Source organism: Sceloporus occidentalis, unplaced genomic scaffold (assembly GCF_023333645.1).
Source record: "Sceloporus occidentalis isolate IW3139 unplaced genomic scaffold, rSceOcc1.0.p SCAF_117, whole genome shotgun sequence".
Taxonomy (NCBI): Eukaryota; Metazoa; Chordata; class Lepidosauria; order Squamata; family Phrynosomatidae; genus Sceloporus; species Sceloporus occidentalis.
The window spans coordinates 400,921-421,898 of NW_028317097.1; the positions used below are offsets into that span (position 1 = coordinate 400,921).

General features: G+C 39.2%; 1 protein-coding gene across 1 annotated transcript in view; it reads right to left on the minus strand.

Moving 5' to 3' along the window:
- Positions 1 to 20,978, minus strand: part of LOC149282379 (dynein regulatory complex subunit 11-like) — a 53,786-nt gene that overhangs the window by 29,217 nt on the left and 3,591 nt on the right. Inside the window, exons 4-5 of the mRNA XM_089498249.1 lie at positions 17,486 to 17,677; positions 15,904 to 15,975 (exon numbers count right to left, since the gene is read on the minus strand). Of these exons, the coding sequence (XP_089354375.1) occupies positions 15,904 to 15,975; positions 17,486 to 17,677 (264 nt within the window). The remainder of the gene's footprint in view (positions 1 to 15,903; positions 15,976 to 17,485; positions 17,678 to 20,978) is intronic.

Here is a 20,978-nt window from a genome sequence, read left to right on the forward strand (position 1 = left end):
ATTAGAATGACGGTCTCCACATAAGCAGAGGCGGATTCATCAGGTTAATATAGTAGGTTCACAGAACCAATGTTTGTTGTATTTGTGTACAGACTGCACACTTGGGGGCTCCAACACCTACACCATAATGACTTAAAGGAAGTAGTGATTAATAGGATTATTGGTTCCTGATGCACTGTTGTTGTTTTTAAGTTTATTCATCCTTTATTTTGTTGATATTTATTTAATCACCAAAGACACCTGCTTTGTAAGCACAATACTTGATTGTCTAGGAGGAAAGCAAATTAGCAGGGAGCTGTAGCAGGTACAGATTCCTCAATTAGGACTCAGTTCCGCCAGCCTTCTTCTGTTCCAAGGGGGTTTGACAAGGAACTGAAAGCTTCCTAACATGTGCCCTTCCCACGGCTCAATCACAGATCCACGTGTTATTGTCTGGATATCACAACATTCATTGCCATTGCTTTGTCCCTGGTTTCCTGATATACAGATGGCTATGACTGTGCTGCCTACTCTTCCCTCTGTGCGCAGCTAGGGGAAAAAACACAAAATAATAAACACGCATTGGACGCATAGCAGCGGCTGCTAATACAATGAAAAAATAACGAACAATAGGACGGGGGACCTCCTCTCATCATTGTTTAAAAGCATGAATTCCCACATACTGTTTTCAGATCCTTTGACATAGAAATTCTCTTGACAGGAGCCAAATTTCTGCATCCGACAGAACGTGGCTAAAGTAGGTGCCAGAATTAACAGCAGCTCTGGTCACAATGGGCTTCCATGAATGAGCTGTTTATATATCGTCTTTGTAAACTGTATTAGGACTTCATCAAAGATAAAATCCATAAATGCGCTTAATAATGGCCATAAATGAATAAAAATGCAATATAAATCCAAGTAAAATAACATATTTTAAATCTCATTTTGTTACTTAAGGCATAACGTCATAATAAAGGAGACTGTAAATCTAAGGAATAACAGAGAATTGCTCAAATAAAAAGCTAATGTCATTTGACCCTGAACAGGATCAGGGATAAGACTATATGTACAAACTGTTGGCCCAAATGGAGACACATCAGAGATTAAAGCCAAAGTGGAGATACCCGCTGATTTTCTCATTCACAATTTCTCATTCATTTGGAATGCGTTCACCTAACTGCTCTCCTCTGCAACTTTTTTACATCTGTAACAAGTTCTTACATAGTCATCTACCCAGTCCCTTAACACCCTTGAATTATTGTTTTAATAAAACCCGCTCTCCAGTCTCCAAAAATATATAATAAAGTTTTCTTGGCCAATACCTGGTGAGGCGTATAGCGTCTTCTCAATAAAAAGCTTCACATGTAAAATTTATAAATATAAATATATATCTTTTTTTTCATTGTTTAACTTTACATAATGTAAGCTCGAGGAAATGTAACCGATCATTGTGTTTCTATATTATAAAAGTATAAAACAGACAATTTGACCACAGAACAGCAGTGTTTGCTTGCTAAGTTTATTTTGTAACGTAGTCACAGTCAGACGGGGAATCTAGAACCATTTTTTTCCACTCCTTTTCCCAGAATATCTGCCACAACCCATTTTACTAAAAAACTGTGTGTTTTGTGTAGAAAAATAAGCACAGTATAATCTGTATGATTTATTTTTTGAGAGACAGCATGTTCGCCGTACATGACAAGCTAATTCTTATCCTTCTTAGTGTATTTTTACAAGCATTATTTGCACCCGCATTTCACAAACTAAATGTCGGATCCAGTCCATAAAAGCATACGCCGAGGACGGGGAAACATGAACTGGGAGGCCGTTTTGGTAATGTTTAGCTAGTGGTTTATGGAATGCTGACTCTTTTTTTTGCTGGTTCCGACATTCTTCAATGTAATTAACCTCCTCTTGCTGGCCATTTTTCAATACTCTCATCAGTATGTGGTGACCTAACCTATATAAATTAAGACCCGAGGCTTTATATATTTTGTAACCGGATACTTTGTATCCTGTGCATCTATACAATAACGTAAAGTGTTTTTTTTCTCCGCTCTAATCTCCGTGAGGTCTGAGATTAATCTTTGCATTTTATGGAATCCCTGACAGTCACGGAGAGCTGCGGATCTTTGGTAGTTGCATATGACTCACTATTTATGTAACATTTTTATAATTTAGAGGACTGGCACACTGAATAGCCCACTGGAATTCATCTAATGTCCCAGATGGGTCAAGAAAATCCACATATTTATCATATAACAGCAGTGTCAGCATTTCTTTAAGCATATTATTTTCACGGTGTGGAAACCAAACGTATACATTACAGTTATATATGACAACTAATTTAAATAGATTTAAATATCCAGGTTTTGAGTAAAATCAGACTCCTTTCTATCTTACTGAAGGTAAATGACCCAACAGCCAACAAACCAAGTTTCTTTGTTGTATTACACATGCCCTGTAGTAGTACTCGGGTCCCGGTATATTCATCAATTACGCTAATTAGATTTGTGATACTTTGAGGAAGACTGGAAACTTTAACCAGTGGAGGGCATACTTGGGCACCCTGGAGGAGGAGAGCCAGGTTGCAGGAGGCACGTTAGCCACAAGGAGGCATGGCTAGTTGTGGATAGGCGAGAAAACATTCTAGAAGTAGGCAAGTCAAGTTACCACTGCAATACCGGACAGTATATTCTATGAATAATAATAACAAGAGTGACATCGTACACCTTATATAATTACTTGTTTGGATATTTAACTATACATTTTTAACTATATTTTTAGAAAGGCATGACATACAGGGCTATAAATAGAATTAATATTTTAGAGCTTCTTAACCAAAGGAGAAATCCGATTGCCTTTTGGAGTCAAGAAGGAATTTTTCCCCCTGATGGCAAAATAGCTTAATTATGGGGTTTTTTTTGCCTTCTTTTGGATTAAGAATAGGAAGGTTAGGTAGAAGGGTTGAACTTGATAGACTTAGATCTTTTTTCAACCTTATGTACTATGTAACTATGTACTATAACACGTGCTTTTTCCGTAATTATTATACCCCAGCAGAAATTAAATTGGTGGCAAAAGATGCATAAATAAACGTTTACCTGTTATTTCTTCCCTTCTAAGTCATAACAGTCATACTCAATACAAAGGAAGCAGTAACAATGGTGAGGAATAATCACAGGTAATATTTGAGAAGTATGTGATAAGAAAAGCTAGATCATTGCTCTATTGGTATAAACATTAAATCTTAATCTAGAAACATAACTCTACTTATTAAGTTCTCTGCACTGAAACATGTAGCAAATGGAAAAATATGGGATTGTGGCCAGTTTGACACCCTATTTATTTACTCAAGCCTTGGAGTCTTATCTTCTTCCTCAAACATTAAAAAGTAGACAGCATGGAAGTAGACAGCATGGCATGTGTTGGTATCATAATTTCCCTGAGAAATAACAATTTCTGTGCCAGTATAAATATTATTCCACGCTTTTTTAAATATTATTTTTTAAATATGTGCTTTTTTCTAAAGTTTTTCTTCTACATCACAATGACTTCTGAAAGTACAGCTTACTGTTTGCTCAAAAACTTTTCTGCGCTTAAATAAAACGAGACTTGTCCATCTTAATTTCAGTAAGGGCTACCTTCCTAATTTTAACTCCACGAGGAATGCAAAGCCTGCGAATGATTACTCCAGTGTTTACTAAGCCAATGGCACTGACCGTGCAATGTTATAATGAAGATGGCTGAGCATTGACCTGGATCCTGTAAGAAAGAGAGGCAGTCATGCCACATGGTAGAGTATTGCAGTGCGAAACCATCTGTACCATCCTGTGATTACATTTCTTTGCAGAGCGCCAGTATATTATGTGACTGATATGGAGAAAATGACCAACAGCAGTGAAACTGACAAGATACAATTTGACGTTACGATCAACATGTTAAAACATACTGGTACAAAAGAAGAAAAGGGCCCCTTACAACCTACTGTAAGAAAACACCCCAAATGGATGGAGATTCTTCTACAATAGGGGGATATTAGCGCATCACTCAAGTGCCTTAAGACAGGATGTAATAGTCCAAACACTATTTCTCAAAGCTCTCCAGGCATCCCTGAGTCCTCTGTGCAAAATAAATTCAGTTTGCTTAACAAGATGAGAAATGTTGAATGGAGTTCACTTAGGTTCACTGCAGTCTGAGGTTGCAAGAGGTCTCCCCTAGCACTGGATGCTTCCCTTCAAGAAGGCACAAGTTGGCCCTTCTAATGCAAATGAAACATCCAGTGCCTTCTGGACTCTTTGTAAAAATAGGGTTGGAGACACAAGAGAGGGAGCGACCTCAAGAAAAAAACATGATTGTATGCAGACTAGTTAAAGGGTTCATTCTCAAAGATCATTACTGAAAGTAATTAAGATTTATTTAAGGCCGACAAGTGGGTTGCGCCTTATTTAAAATGAGTTCACAGAATTTAGCCAACACTTACTCAATGTACTGATATGGCACAGCTGTGATAGTACTGCAATGCACACTTTATTATATGTATTTAAATATATATTTAAAGATCTACAAAGAAAACATTTCACTCTATTTTACAAAAAAAAATAATGCAAACAAAATAATCAAAACTCGAGTTTGCTGGTACAATCAATAATTATATCCAGAAATCTATCTAGTAATCAGATAACTATATACTGTTGTATGGACATTTTGTTCTGTAGGCATTTGTTAAACATACAAACATTATTTAATTACCCATTAACTGGGAAATACTCCGCAATATGCGGTTCTATTAACAGCGACACATCCTGGGTAATATATCTGCTTGAATGAATGTCATATAATGTTGGCAATATGAGCAGACCCCTTAGGGAGGGTATTAACGAGCATGAAAGAAAAAATTAAGGATCCACATTTGCAGCACTGTCAGAATGCATTCCAAACATCATAGAATGTCTCTGTACCTCTCAGGGTAACAGCAATAGACTCTGCAGATGTTAACCCTAGAATCAGTGGGAAAAAAACATTCAGACCTTCTTGGATTACGACAAGGACCGGGTTTAGACAAATTAATGGCGGGGAAGTTTTGTGAAAAATGCATATTGTATATTTGTATAAAAAGAATACCGTGGGTTTAAAATTTGTTTCATATGGTCTAAGGAATTTAAAATCATTTGCGTATCCCATAACATTTGTAATGATTGCATGGCTAGACTGGATACCCCTAAAGAATATTGTCTATCTGGCATCCTTTCTTCCTGTGAATCTACAGTTCATAATGGAATGAAGAAAGATTGGGTAAATATAATCTAATCTTTAGCTGTGTTAGGCTATATAGGTAAATATGGAATCAGCTGGGCATCATAAAGCATCAATGGTAAATAGGCATGTATCGTCTACAATGAGAGCTGAAAGCACATGGGACGCCATTGCTTGTGCTTCAGTATAGAAAGCAGCGATTGGATGTGCTGGCTGGCCAATCACTCATTGTGAAGGTTCTATGGTGCCCTTTAAGCAAGCCTGATTCAAGAGACACCGTATCAAGAGACACCGTATCAAGAGACACTGTTGTAGATAATATATTCCTAAATTTGGGACATTGTTTTGTCCGTATGCATATCAATAGATACATTCAAACCAGCTATAGTGATTTTTTATAATTTTGATATCCTGTTGAAATAGATGATGGATAATAAGGAATAAAACAATGTCTTTTTTTTCAAGAGAACAGATAAACTAAAGACCCCAGAGAGGTTCCTCCAAAGAATGATAAAGTGACCAGGAAGGCAATTTGTGAAGAAAAATATTTGTGAGAATTGGCCTGGTGCATTAAGTAAACGTATGTGGAAGCGCTATGCCATACATCATATCTCCCCACCGCTGCATGTAATGGCTGGAGAGGTGGGGGGGACATGCCGATGCGGGGTGCATGTTAATGGACATTCTCCAAAGTGCAAGCCCAATGCTACTCTTGCATCCGTGGGCTAATGACCCAGAACAGCTGCTCAATCTGCGTGCTGGGCGCAGACAGAGAACATTAAACAGAAGAAGGCAGTTATGGAGGCACATCTCTGCACAAGCAGGAAGCAGGACGAGGGGAACGTCAGGGAGAGATGAAGCCCATTAGCTGTGAAAGCCAAGCGATTAATGCACCCACAGAGACTTCATTAATAAAGCATCTTCAGCCCAGAAAAGCCATCCTTAAAACCTTCGGGGCTGTGTCATAGTGCAGCAGTGTCAGACACTAACAAACGTGCACTATGGACATAAGCTGGCCCCTACAGACCCACAACCAAGTGTTTCTTTCTTATCTGCCTCATGTCCTTCCCAGTGTCAACAATTACAATTGCTATACATTTAAGTGCAAATTGTTCAGAGATTGCAAATGGCAATTTATTATTTGGTAACCTCAACATGATCTGTTGGTAGAACTGCCACGAAGATTTGTTTAACGTTCATTGGATTAAATCAGCAATTACTGTCATGATACGGCCAAAATCTAAACATTTGTTTAGCATTACAAAAGAGTTGTATTAAATACTAGCACGGAGGTAGCATCTTCAGGTCCAGGACAATTTAATTACTTTGTACAAAAAAATCCCTTACATAGAGAAGTTAAAATGTTTAGCATTCTGTTACTAATCAACCTGGCTTATGCAACCAATCAAGTGCGACTATAGTGTATCTATACATTTGGTAGCTATTTCAGTAGTACAATGTATGTATACACATTGTATTATACTTGAGGTGTACATTTAATGGATGACAGGTCTACTTTCACCCACGTATATATCTAAAAAATGATTTGGTTTCTGGATGGTCTTCTAAAGGATAGTGCTAGGGTGGAAGGCTCCATATCTTAAAATCCATCTGAATGGCATCTTACAGAGTCATTTAAGAAATGATCATTACCCTAGTGGAGCCAACTACTATATACTCTGTTACTATTCAGAGTGACATTATTTAAGTACCACGTTAGCCGACACTAGTCCATTACTTTAAGATAGCCGTGTGTGCTGACCTGAAGACTAATTGTTCCTGACTTTATTCCCCATTAGAAATTGTAGATAAGAAGCCCGGGGTAACAAAGAGCTATGGGAAGTAAGCTACTAAAAAAAACAATGAAATCTGCTTTTCTGGGGATTCGCAGAGACCCACAGGTCTGCCACAGAGTTCAGCCTGCTTAACTGAAATAATGTTACATAACGATGTTTAATTAAGTCTACCATTACTTATTGCTTAGGGGTGCATTTAATTATTTAAGTTATTGCTTAGGGGTTGATGAGCTGATAGAGTGTGTAGTGGATCTCATGTAAAAGAGAAAGTAAATGGTACATTCAGAGCAGAATTAGCAATAGGATGTGATGTGAAATGTTGGTTTGTAAATGGGATGGCTCGCACAATAAAGTCCATTCTAGGGTCACATGAGGTAAAAAGCCTGTAGGAACATGAGGAGCCAACATGTTTCCAAATCTAATTAGAGGCAAAAATAAAAGAACATCCTGCAGATTATCTCCAGCTACAAGATTCCAACAAAATGCTTTACAGATCATCAGGCAGTATGGCATTCCAAGAGAAACGTCCGAGGATCAGCATCAGGTATATGATTCCAACTGCAAGCTCCATAGATCACCAGGTGGTATATGATTCCAAGTGCAAGATCCATAGATCACCAGGTGGTATATGATTCCAACTGCAAGCCCCATAGATCACCAGGTGGTATATGATTCCAAGTGCAAGATCCATAGATTACCAGGTGGTATTTGATTCCAACTGCAAGCCCCATAGATCACCAAGTGGTATATGATTCCAACTGCAAGCCCCATAGATCACCAAGTGGTATATGATTCCAACTGCAAGCTCCATAGATTACCAGGTGGTATATGATTCCAACTGCAAACTCCATAGATTACCAGGTGGTATATGATTCCAACAGAAAGCTCTGTTGTTCATCAAGAGGTGTAGGATTCTAAAAGAAACCATTAGCTATAAGATTAGCTACAGGTTATCATGAGGCATCAGAATGCTAGCAGAGTCTCATTAGATGTACCTGGTGCTGATAACCAATGGTTATGTGTTATTTTCTGATGTTCTACTTGGCCCCTAGGCTATTTGCATGTGCTATCAACATTGGTTATATCCTATAGCCACAGTAGAGATCTGCCGATTGTGGGAAAAAACAGCATCTTGAAATAAGCAACCTTTTTTATCAATAAAGTAAATACTTCATATTGCATGGTCCCTCCAGCATCATATGTACTGTAACGCATATGACAGATGAGCGCCCCCTTTCCATTGTAACTTTCTCCTCCTTGTTGGAGTGGATTTATGGAACAGTAAATCCTTTAAATAATTTATATAATTACTTGACTAAAAAAAAGTAAATTTATTACAATAACTTAGAAGTCACACTGCAGTCTTCTTATAAGTATTGCCCACAACTAAGACACAAACCAGAAGACAAAGGGATCAGCCGAGGGTCATAGCAGTAACTGTTTAGGTAATGTGTACCACCAGAACGGTCAGCAAAACTACATCAGGGAGGAAAAAAACAATGCTCTCCAGAGCCTCAAGAGCCATAGAACACCACCAGAAACGGCAAATATGATTTGAATGTTCTGCACAATATCAGTACAACAATCACTTGGCACAATTGATATTTTCTGCAGAAATTCATAATAAAAAAGAATACCAACTGAAAATGACAGAGAGCCCCAGGAGACACGCTCGTAACTGCCTGACTAGCAAGCCAAGAGAAAGTTTGGCTTGCACCATTCTTAAATATTTGAGCATCTGCACAACATGATCTGTCCACTTATGGGAGAATGTGCCACAAAGATAACTGGAAAATGCCTATTAACATAAATAAAGAAAGAAAATAAATGTTATCTGTTCCCAGCTTCATGAGTACAGGGTACAAAGAATACACTTTTTGGACACAAAAGCACAAAACAACTTACATATTCACTCAAAACAATTTTTACCCTTCAATAGTATGTTGCTGGACTAGATGTTTATAGATTTTACACCACCCACCAAACAATTAACACAGCTCTTCTTACAGTCCACACATTCAAAGAGAACTGACCGACAAAGACAAACCGATATATTAGGTTAATAGGGCCCTGCTCGCATGTTTAAGGTTGTTTTGGAGCTCCTAGAGCAAAGGGACAGGGGATTTGGGGCCAAACTCCCTTGTTTCTTCACATCCCCAGGCATTGGTTCTTCCTTTCTCCCCCAGCAGGCCAGATATGTTATCAGGATGCTAGCCTGGTAGCCCCTGTTTCCTCCTTTGGTCCTGTAGAGGAGTAAACGGCTGTGGTCCTGTTGGCAACAGGCCACAAAACTGATGCAAGCTCTAAGTGATTTCACTATACTATACCTGGCTAGATTAAAGAATGGAGCGAGCCAAAAACACTTTATGCACTAAAACGTTTCTGCAGTGTATAAGTGTGTAAGCGTATAAGTCTGTGCCTGGCCCAACTACCTTAACCAACAAAGGTCTCTGGCTACTAAGCATGTGGAGGTCCTCCAGATGGAAACCATATGATATTACATAATATAAATTTTAATGGCCTGTACATAGATAGAAAGTTAATTTGTAGTACTCAAAAAAGCAGGGGCTACTTTTTAACTGTTTGTAAACCACACTGACTAGATCCCTCACATTATGATAGAGCGTACCAGTGGGGGGTGTCACTCTTCCACACAGAGGTCCCAAGTCTCCCTGAAATTCCCTCTCTCTCCTACTTTCTTCGCCAACCGCTTGCATGTTCCTGTCTCCTTTCCCGCAGTTCCTCTTCTCCTTTTGCCTTCTTTTTTCATCCACTTCTCCGTGGTATCAGCTCTGTTGACCAGGCCTCCTGGAGTACTTACGCCAAGGGGCAGAGCCATGGTACGCAACCAGAGGGTGTGTGCCATGGCTTTGCCCTTTTGAGGAAGCGCTCAGTAAAGGCTGGTTAGCAAAGCTGATATTGCTGAGAAGTGAACAGAAGAAAACAGAAGAAGAGTGAGAGAGTGTCAGACAGTGTAAGAGTGAGTGAGAGTGTGGAAGACTGAGTAAGAGTAAGAGAGAGCATCAGAGAGTGTAAGTAAGAGTGAGTGAGAGTGTGAGCGACCGTGAGTACATTTGAAGTAGGGGGGCAAATATAGGATGTGCCCCAGGAACCAAATACTCCAGGTACACCACTGGAGTATACCGCATTCTTTGATTCCCTAAATCATCATATCCACACCGTAACTTCTTTCACTGTTACATAAAATCCAATTTCTTTCCATCGCCCTAGGAAATGTACACAAGATTTTGCCAGCGGAGGAGTAGTTAAGATGGCCCAGCAGAGCAAAGAGAGGGTCTCTGCGTGTTATCTTTAAACACGCAGTATTTTTGATATGTGACTTTGGCTCTGTTAAGAGCAGAAAGTGGGTCATTAAACATAACATTACCCTGTAAATCAAACTGTTCTTCCCCCACGCAAACAGAGGCATAAATATTTATGCAAAGTGTCCATAACATCTAATTTATCAGGCAGATTGTACAGATATAAATAGAAAGTATTCACAAAGGCTGCAGAACTCGAGGGGAGCTCCCCGGCTGTGTACAAGCCCATTATACACAGCGCTGCTGAGTCTCTGTCATTTTCTACTGAAGTGACTATGTATCACGCTATATTAATGCCACACACTGAGTGCTTTTCTATTACATCCTGAGCTGCTGCATTAAGTGCAACACATTAGTTTTCAGCATATGCACATCATTTTTTTCTTTTCGGTTTATATCACACATATCAGACGGTGAAAAATGATGTTGAAAGATGCAGAAACAGATAAGAATAATTACTGTGCAATTCAAGTAACACTTAGTACTTATTATTATTATTTATTGTTGTATATAGCGCCATCAAATTCCATAGCGCTGTACAAAGGGTAGACAGGACATAACATGTAGTATATAACATAGCAATTTGACTACTAACCTTCTTCAGTCCTATTCTATAAAATAAATACCTGGGGGTTATCCAATAAAACTTTAATTCACCCAAATTAGATAGATTGGAAGCTTGTTTGAGCAGTGTGCCTTCACCCTTTTTGTTTCCGGAAGTCCAAATGATTACGCACTACTTGGTATTACCATTGTACAGCGCCGTGGAATACGATGGCGCTTTATAAATCAATATACCATAATAACTAATGGATGACAACCCTATTCACTAATGTGAAGTTGGATGCAAGTTGTATGGGACACTAGTAAGTCCACCACCTGGCTGAGATCCCTGGGGCTCAGCTGTGCTGGATGCAGTAGGGTTGTGCGTTGTCAGAAACGAGCTCAGCCGAAGTACGTCTTCGTTAACACAGTAGCTAAGCGTTAGGGCTTTGTGAGTACACCCGCAGTTGGTATGATTCGACACAGAAATCAACCTTAGTACCTGGCTACTTCGTTTTGCTCACAGAAACCTGACCCTAGGACTCTTATCAACAACTGAAAAGGCTTTCATCAAAGCCCTGCAAGAACATTTAGCATCTGAATACAAAAGCCATTGTTATATTTAGTAATAGTAAAATAGAATAGAGCAAAAAGTTAAAATATCACAGTATTCTTAGATTATTATCATATTAGCATATGTGACCAATCACGTGCGTCCCAAGAGATCCTTTTTAGACCAAACCATTGGTAGTGTGAATAAAATCCATTACTCTTCTTCTAAATGCATATTCAGCAATATAAATAACTATAACACGAAAACATTAAAGTAACATGAAAAGTCTTGGTAAACCTCTGCTCTCTAGCCACACTTCCTTAAAAAAGGTGTCCCTCTTTGGCCATTTGAAATGTCGGGAGGTATGCAATCAGACGAAAGTAACGCTGCAGCTCTGTTATTTATTGCCAAATACGTAGATATTGTTTCACTTTTTTTCCAAGTGACAGATTACACAAATAAAACCAACAGCACCAAAGCCGAAAACATATCCCGCCCAGAAAATATCTGAGGCGGAAAGGGGCAGTTAAATAAATAAGTATCTACAAATATCCTCATTCAATACTACAAAAAGGAACAACACAAAAATATAAAAGGGCCACACAGTTATCATATGCTTTAAAGTGCATACGGAAAGTGGAGGGTTGTTTTAAGTGATTAAAATAATCATTAAGCCACTTTTCTGCACAATATCTCAGTGAGAACAACTATCTTGAAGATTTGTGGCAGGATTAGTATGACTACGTTTTGGGAGAAGTCATTTTATTATCTTTAGAAGAAGAACTGGGGAGAGGTGAACTAAGGACAGCGACATAATAAGGTATGTAGGTTATACCATACATGCTGCAAATTAGCTACGCTTAGAGATCGGGAAAACCTTTGAAACTGACTAAAAAACAAAAAAGGAGAGTTTGTATAACTGTATATAAGGGAAACTCCTAATATACTTTTATATCAATTTGTTATTGCCCTATGGTTTATGTAATATTTGTTGCAAACATCAGATACATAGTAACTTTATAATTGATTTTTACATTTTATGCAAGTACCTACCTACCTATGATCTTTTGCTATTTAACCATCTGGAAGCATCAGAACATGGTAGTGGTGTACCGCGCGCGGGGGGGGGGGGCATGAGGGGCACAGTCCGACCTGGGTGCCACACATTAGGGGGCTAATGGATCATCCTCTAACCGGACCAAAATCAAGGGAGTGGGAGGTCTGTATCCTGCTCGGTAGCGATGCGAGCAGTCTTCTGATGCTGAGCACTGGGATATGATGTCATATGCCCCTGGAACATGGCACCGATTGCATCACACATGACATAGTGTGCAACATAATGAAACATGCTTACACAAAGTACATATTGTCACGAAGTAATTTGGCTTCACAGGAGAACCTCCGTAGTACAAATTATTAGGTACCCTACTGACAATATAAATATGCCATACAGGACAAAAAAAGTGTGAGATTCCCATTAAGGATGCCAAGCGCTCTGCATGTGATACCAACTTCACAACTCTTCTATTAATTTCAAATGACCATTGGTCATAAAATAACCTGGCCTCGATCGCCCATCAGTCACAGAGATTTTAACATTATACCATAACATTATTATTTAATGATTTATATAGCGCCATCATATTCCACAGCTCTAGACAAAAGGTAAGGAGGGCCCTGCTCTGCATATACCATGATTAAGGAAGTAATCTCCGAGAGGGCCGGCAGCACAGCCCGCACAACTGAAAGTTAAAGCAACGCCAGATTTAAATGTAGCCGGGCCGCCTGTATTCATTTGGTCTGACTGCCAGGTGAGAATCTGTTCTCTGACATTTTTATAATAGGCTGAACGGGTAATCTGCTGAGAAATCTAACAGGTTTATGAGGTCTGCGCGTTTGTCACTAACCCTGCACATTCTATTGAATTTTATTGTTGTAAATGCAAATTATTGTTACTTTGACAGAAACTTGGATTGTGGGACACAATATAAATCACCGCCAATGACCTCAAAATCAGAATATACAAATGTGTTGAAGTAACCATATTTAGCTCGCCACGGCCTGTTATACATTATCCCCGAATGCTTCAGTCCGCACGACAAACACGGAACAAGATTCTTTACAGGGGCCTTTTTCACGAGTGTGCAGAACAGGCACGCTCTTTTAGGACACTTTTAGCTGACGTCTGATCTGCAGTTCTTCACAACTATCGGGAAGCACTAAATCAAGTAACACCGTGATAATTACAGCCTTGTCTCATAATGCAGGCCACATGTAATACTATGACTGTACGACATATTTCATGCCTTCTATATTCCTTACCTAGTCTGTGTTTGTTTTATAACATGTGTTGACAATATTACAGTTATTTCATGTGAGTCCCTACGGGGTTTCCCATTTTGAAACATTCCCTGTAGTTTCTGTTTTATTGCAGCGCTGTTCTCATCTGCGGCGTTAAATATTTCTAACATACGTGTTGGTGTTAATTCCAAAGCAACCATGTATTATTATTTTTTTTTGCAGTTACACTTGCTTACCTGCCCCCATTTTGCCTCAGTAAGTGTCAGTGAAAAAATAATTCCACCCTTTTAGTATAAATAACACCTTCGTTATTTCTGCTTCAATACCTCAGCACAAAACACGAACCATAAAATAGTGTTTGGCCTTCTGCGTATCACACGTCCCTCACTTTTCTTGCCGTCCTCTCTTTCTTCACTCCCACCCATTGCCTGTCAGAGCAGATTAATAGCCAGGATAACTCTACCTGGACTGGCCGAAAATGTCCCTCATTCCGGATGAGGTGTGTGATGGGACAGATTATCAGTAAAAGTGGAGCAGCTGCCTCCCAATCCATCATCGCACACATACACACACTCGCTCAGATATTGGCAGCCTGTTATGTGCATCCCACAGGGTTTCTGTTAGGTTTATCTCGCAGCAGGGAGGCTCATAACCTCGGGATCAGCCTCCACTCACAGCTGCCAAACCACTTTCCTCTTCTCACGAAGGCCTCGCACTGGACTGTGCAGGGAAAAGCCGAAATAGTTTAAAATCTGAAGCCTAATCTATGGCTCTACATAAATAAAAGAAAGCACTCAGGCAGGCAACGCTCTTATAGTTATAGTTTGTCTCATAATGTAGGCCACATGTATACCGATGAATTCAAAAACACACGTGTGAGCATGGAGGAAAAGCTCACAGACAGATGTATCCACTGTTACCTTCAACTTTTTGTTGCCGTAAAAATTCTAGAATTCGCGGAAACCACAAAAAATAAAGGCTCTTGACTTGTGTTTTGTCAGAGATCAAGAGGCACCGGGTATTTTGTTTCCATAACAAAAGCAGTAACAGTATAACAAGATGGCGTTGGAGCCCTGTGCAGTAAATGAGTAGTAGGTATAAAACTCACAGGCTACTTGAGGTCTGCGGGTAGAACACTCAGAAGCCTTTACCAGACCAAGTTCAGCCATCATACCATAAATTGTGTGTTTTCACAACAATAATTAGCCTTTGTTTATAATGTTTTATACTATGGTTGCTATGTATTGCTTAAAAAAACTTTAAAAAACTTATAGAAAAGATGGAGCACAAAAAGAAGAAGCCAGTTGGGCTGGAAGTGCAGAACTGGTTATTAAATACTTCCAGGTGCTTTTGGTAAATGTGGAAATGAGTGTAAAAAGTTGAAATTGCAAAGCAATACTACAATACATACCAACCTACCCTTTCAAGAGCTCTATAGTGTCTTTATAATATAATTACTATAGTGTGATGCAGAAAGGGAGAAACGGCCAGAGTGGTTGAGCATAGATAATTTTAATTTTTGGTGAGTCCCATCTACTATTACTGCCTAACATAAAACATGGACTGTTGGAAAGGAGGGAATAGTATTGGTCGGATGCCAACCGTAAAAAAGGCAATTCATTTATATAGGGGCAAGTAAGAGGAAACACTGCACACGTAAGCCACAAGGGGCCACAAATCTATTAATAAACATTTCTTAACCGCTTAATGACAAAGCCTGTACATGTACGGGCTCAAAATGCATTGTTTTCAATGGGTTTAGGGACCGCCCACTGTCCTTAAGGGGTTAAAATAACACTCTCAAAATGAGCATATGTTGTTTTAAATAAAAAAAGGATACACTCCTACTGAAAAGAATAGATGTTTATAAATTCATATATACAACCATATTCCCTGATGGGGTCAGTCCAGAAAAGTTTACAAAGTCCATTCACTAGTCTTTCAATAAATACTTGCTTACAAGGCACAGAATAATAATAATGGGGTCCAACATTTCTTACTTTGGACATCGGAGGAAATAATGTTCCCCTTTGACTCAATCAACATGAAAAGGAGAAAGTGAAGCATACGTGTGGAGCATGAATGGAATGTTTGTGTTGTACTTGGACACTGTAATCTTCATCTACAGAGGCTTGGCCTCCAGTCAACCTACCATGCCCAGGAAGATCATTTCCTCTTCTCTGTGTTGCTTGGTTTTCTTCCTTTGGATATAGCCTTTCCAGACCTGCAGTGCGAACGGAAAGTCAGTAAGAATACAGCAGTAATGGAGGCCGTTTCCTGAGTTGCCACATGAACAAGGATGTCAGAACACGCACAGGAAGGGAATGTGAGGTGAAGAAGGACAGGGATGAGGTTGATTAAAGAAGCATTTTTCACATTATGCTTCCATTATACATATTTTTTTATGAAATGGGTTTATATTGTTTGTTGTGGTTAGCTCTTAATTTGGTTCATGCTTTTAATGTGATAAAACGCAAAATAGACAGCGGCTTCCCCATTCTCTACATCACTAACAAATCGTTGTATTGCAGCATAAGGTGAGCTGTAAACTTAAAATATGCCTTAGTAGAGCCACATTTACAAAACACTGAACCAATGAGTCATTTTGGGTTATTCACTTGTTCAGACTTTGCTGGTGGGTTATGGTTTAATTTCACCAACTTCACTATAGACTGTCAAGGGCCAACCCCAGACAGCTTTCCTTGCAAGAAGGGTTGAACTCTAAGGTATAATTGGAGAGTATAATGAGAGATTCCTTGAAAGCCATCTGATATAACTACACATTATCCTGAGCTAATAGCCCTTAATGCCGGATAAGCTCACTGGGGTTGGCCTGTCGTAATGTATAGTGAAGTCTGGCAGTTGCAATGTTCAGTCCTCCTGTATGCCCCAGTTTAATGAATAACTCGAAATTAGGCTGTTGGAGAAGCCTTCTTCCTTTAGACAAGTAGACTACCAGTAATTGCTCAGCTCACTCATGAAATGACACTGTTTTAAAAGTTTTCATCATAGAAACACAGAAACATAAAGTTTGAAGGCAGGTATGAACCATTTGGCCCATCTAGTCTGCCCCAAACCTTATTTGCTCCTTGGCCTAACTTTATAATCCTCTCACTGTAACATCTACTACATCTGCTGGAAACCTGTTCCACTTTCTCAACACACTTCCTTACGTTACATCTAAGAATCTCAGCCTCTAGTTTAAGACTATAACCTCTTTTTAGAAGATCAGAACATTCCAACTGCATACATGGTTGGTGAACAGTGGGGTTCTGGCCTACTGCTGCTGAGAAAAGCAATAGGATTTGCACACCTGTCTCTCACTCTGCCAGTGAACTCTTCTCCACACTCATACACTCATACATTCCACACATTCACTTCTGAAGTTTGGCTCTCTAACCTTTGTATTAGGTCCCCAGTGGGCAATTATATGTGAGGATTAGGTCAATTAACTATTTAATAATAATAATAATTATCATAAAAATCCCACTACAGGGCTGCCATCACTCTTAGTGGGATATGATTTAAATATCCGTAAAAATATTCACACACTAAGCTGCACATGGCACGCGCTTGCTCTCAACAGCTCTACAACAATGGGTCCATTGTATGTCAAAGGAAAAATAGCATGGTACTCGTGACTGACAGAGGGTTATTGCTGCTGATACAACGTCAAAAAAGAGGTGAAAAACACATGCGATATGTAACACAGAGTGCCCGAGAACCCATCTCACCTTCTGGATGCGCTCTGCAGCCACCTCAGGGTCCAGTGATATCTCTCCTTGCAGTTTGGCAAGTCTCTCTCTCTTCTCTTCTTCTTGTATTTCTTTCATGAACTTGGCTCTCAGACGCCCCTGACGAGCCCTCTCTGATAACTGGATAACACGTATAGCTTCTTCCAGAGACATCGCCTTCAAGGCTTTCACCTGAGAAAAGGACGCAGGAGATGTAAACGCTAATGTCAGAGACCACATTCACAATCAGCCATATCGTATAAGCTATGTAAGAGTCCAATAAGAGATTCAGGCACAAATATCTCCAAAGAAAGAACTATGTGTCCCTTATGTTGCCTTGATGCCTACATCTGTAGCTGATATATGTACGTTAGCTAAAAGGCACTACGCAAATCCTTTGTGCTACATAAATGTAATGATAATATTAATATTAATAATTATAATTATTGTTTATAATATTGTATTAATTATAACAATAATTATAATAATCATAATACATTTGTATAATAATTATTATAAAAACAACAATAATAATTAAAATTAACATACATTTTAATATTTGTATACATTTATAATAAAAGCACATAATAGAAGTGAGAATTAAATACAAGTAGCTTTGAGAGATGTGGACATATAATACCCATATCAGCCACCAAGAAGCATGTCTGTACACACCTTTTACGTCCGTTAGGGAAAAAAAGCAGAACGTCTATTTATGAGTATGTTAGAAGAGATTGATTTGGTTTTTATTAGGACTTGGTTTTATTAATCACGTTTGCTTCACTTCTCATTTCACCCTTTCCTCCCAATAATAAAACAGTGGAAGATATTTAAACAAACTGATTATAAGGAGCGCCTGGAAGATCAGGGATCAAACCGATATTTCCTGTCTTATGCCAGGGGAGTTATTAGTACATAGGATTCCTGAAACAGCGGAGAGAGGATTAATGATCAGCCTGCTTCCCTGCAGTTACAAATCTTTACAAGGAGTCTCACTGACCTGGGCTCCAGACCTCTTTAAACCACTTAACCCCTGCACCACCAGGTGAATTAATGGCTTGTAAAGCACTTACCCATAAACCTAACTCCCTCTTTTAATGAAAATGATTAGCTCATTTAAGAAAAACATCTCCCATAACGTGCCCATCAGTGGCATAGGTCTAAACGCAAGCCCTGCGACCTCACTGCATCTCCCGTACCGTACATATCTCCCGCGTTCATTGCCTGCTGATAAGGCAATATGATTGGTATGCGTGTGCTGGTTGTTTGTCTTGCATATCTGCACATGGCAGCAACATGAAAGGCACTGGCGCATGCATGGCAATAAATACATGAAAGCAAGTTTCCCTACAGCTTTCCCTGATTCTCCAGCAATCGTTTCACCCCAATAGGAATATTCTAAAAAAATCTATGTACAATAAGTACGCAATGATTTTTATTGATGGTTTTTCGCCACTATAATAGTCTGAGCTTCTGCTGCCATGACTATGCTGGCCATGCAGCTAGGAGTTCACACTGCTTTTTGTGGCGTGTTAGTTTCACGTATGTGAAAATCACTGCCGATTTTCCTTCCAATATACGGTAAAGATAGCCTGCAATGTCACTGCCCAACAGCAAAGGCTCCCATGAATTTTTATTAAACGCTGGTAACCGCGAGGGTTCCGGCTGATAATGAGCACCAGATGGGAATGGAGTGAGAAAGTACTTGGTAATAGACCTGGAGGTGAGTGGGCTCTAGTTTTACAAGAGAACTGGCCGGCAGAAAGTCTAGATTAGATAATTAGAGGTATGTACAAAAAATTATTGGGAAAGAGGTCTTATCACCACAGCCTAGTCTGTCTTATGAAGAATTGGCCTGATTGCAGTTTTTGGAGGAGAGACACTATCTCAGTGGGCCAAAAGTAAGCAATCCCCGGTACTCTAAGTCTAAAAACTACAACTCACATCATCCTCCAGCAAAACGGCAAACTAAAGTAGTTGCAGTTAACACGATGTCAAGGTCAAAAGTTGCCACTAACACGAGTAAGATATAGCAGATTTCCATCATGATTTACTCAAACAATGCTGGCTCATAGCATATACAATGTGAAGAATAATGATATTATGCACATTCTGCTTATATTTCAAACATATTTGCTACCCTGCCAGTTTATATACAAAATGCAGGTTTTGGCATCACACATATGCTTTTAGTATAAAGGCTATAAATAGGTTTTCCTGAGCTTTCTACTACAGAATAATAATGTGCATCTTTACACTTCCATCGCTCTTATTTCATTCCAGTTTTGCGGTTAGTTCTCTGCAAGCTGTTATCTGTTAGTGGCGCGTGCAAAACAAACCTAGCCGGCAATTAAGTTATTCACTAATCCTCGAGCTGGTCTGAGTTCACGTCATGATGATGAAAAATACTTTGCACCCCCGGTGACCTCATACTTGTGACACTGAATGGTCCCTTTGACCAAAGCTTCACTGGTTTACTTTTGACGGAGAACATTTGATTACGGGTGAACTTGGTATGAACTTGCTTCTACTGTGTTCACTGACAGCTTTCTTCCAAGTTCATCTTAAGAGACATTAAGATACTGAATTCATCAGCAGAATTCCTATTGATCAACCAAAATCAGCCCCCCCGAGGACAGCATCCTGTTAACCCTTTATGCGGAAGAGTTTAACGTTCTAAGCACCCCTCTCTGGCCCAAGACAAGAACATCAATCTTCAAGTAGAATGCAATAGTGGAAAAAATTAGATAAAAACTGAAATATTTTGAAACAGATTCATTGACTGATTTAAATGTATCACTGCTGCTTTTTTAATCTCATTTTGACCACTGCAATCAATGTAATGATTGCTATTCAATACATTTTGATCGAATGCCACGAATTTCCTCTGCCACACAGAAAATGTGTAGATGTGACTTTATGTTGTATTATAACTCCTCAATCTGGAATCCGATGAAGCTCTGTAACTGTAATGGAAGGTAGGCACATATTGTACCATTTAAGTAGCTACGACTTTGAGATTATAATAATCTGGAGAAAATCAGGGACAGAAGGCATTTGGGCCAAATATCAAAAATCTGAAAATCTAAGACAGGTGGTATGCATGCACCGGCAGATCTGGAATCATTATACCAATTTAATTTATGCCTCTCCAGCGGGGAACATCAGTAAGGTACGGAACACATGCTTCTTCAAAGCTTTCCCTGCGGCATGGATCGGCCCTCCAGCATAACACAAATGTGGAAACACAAAAGCATCCCCCATTAACACACATAGTTTTCCATCTAGTGCATAAATCTTCCCTTTAAAGGGAAACTATCACCTTCACAGCTTTTGAGCATTGATGGATGCTACTCATAGTTTGTGCTTTTTGTTTTTTTTTATTGTATTTTTATTTGTATTTGGTTTAAAAGTATTGAACAATCTTTATTGAGAAAGATGAGATTTGTGGCATAAAGGGGCAGGTTTAGCATATTTATTTTGTATCCACCCA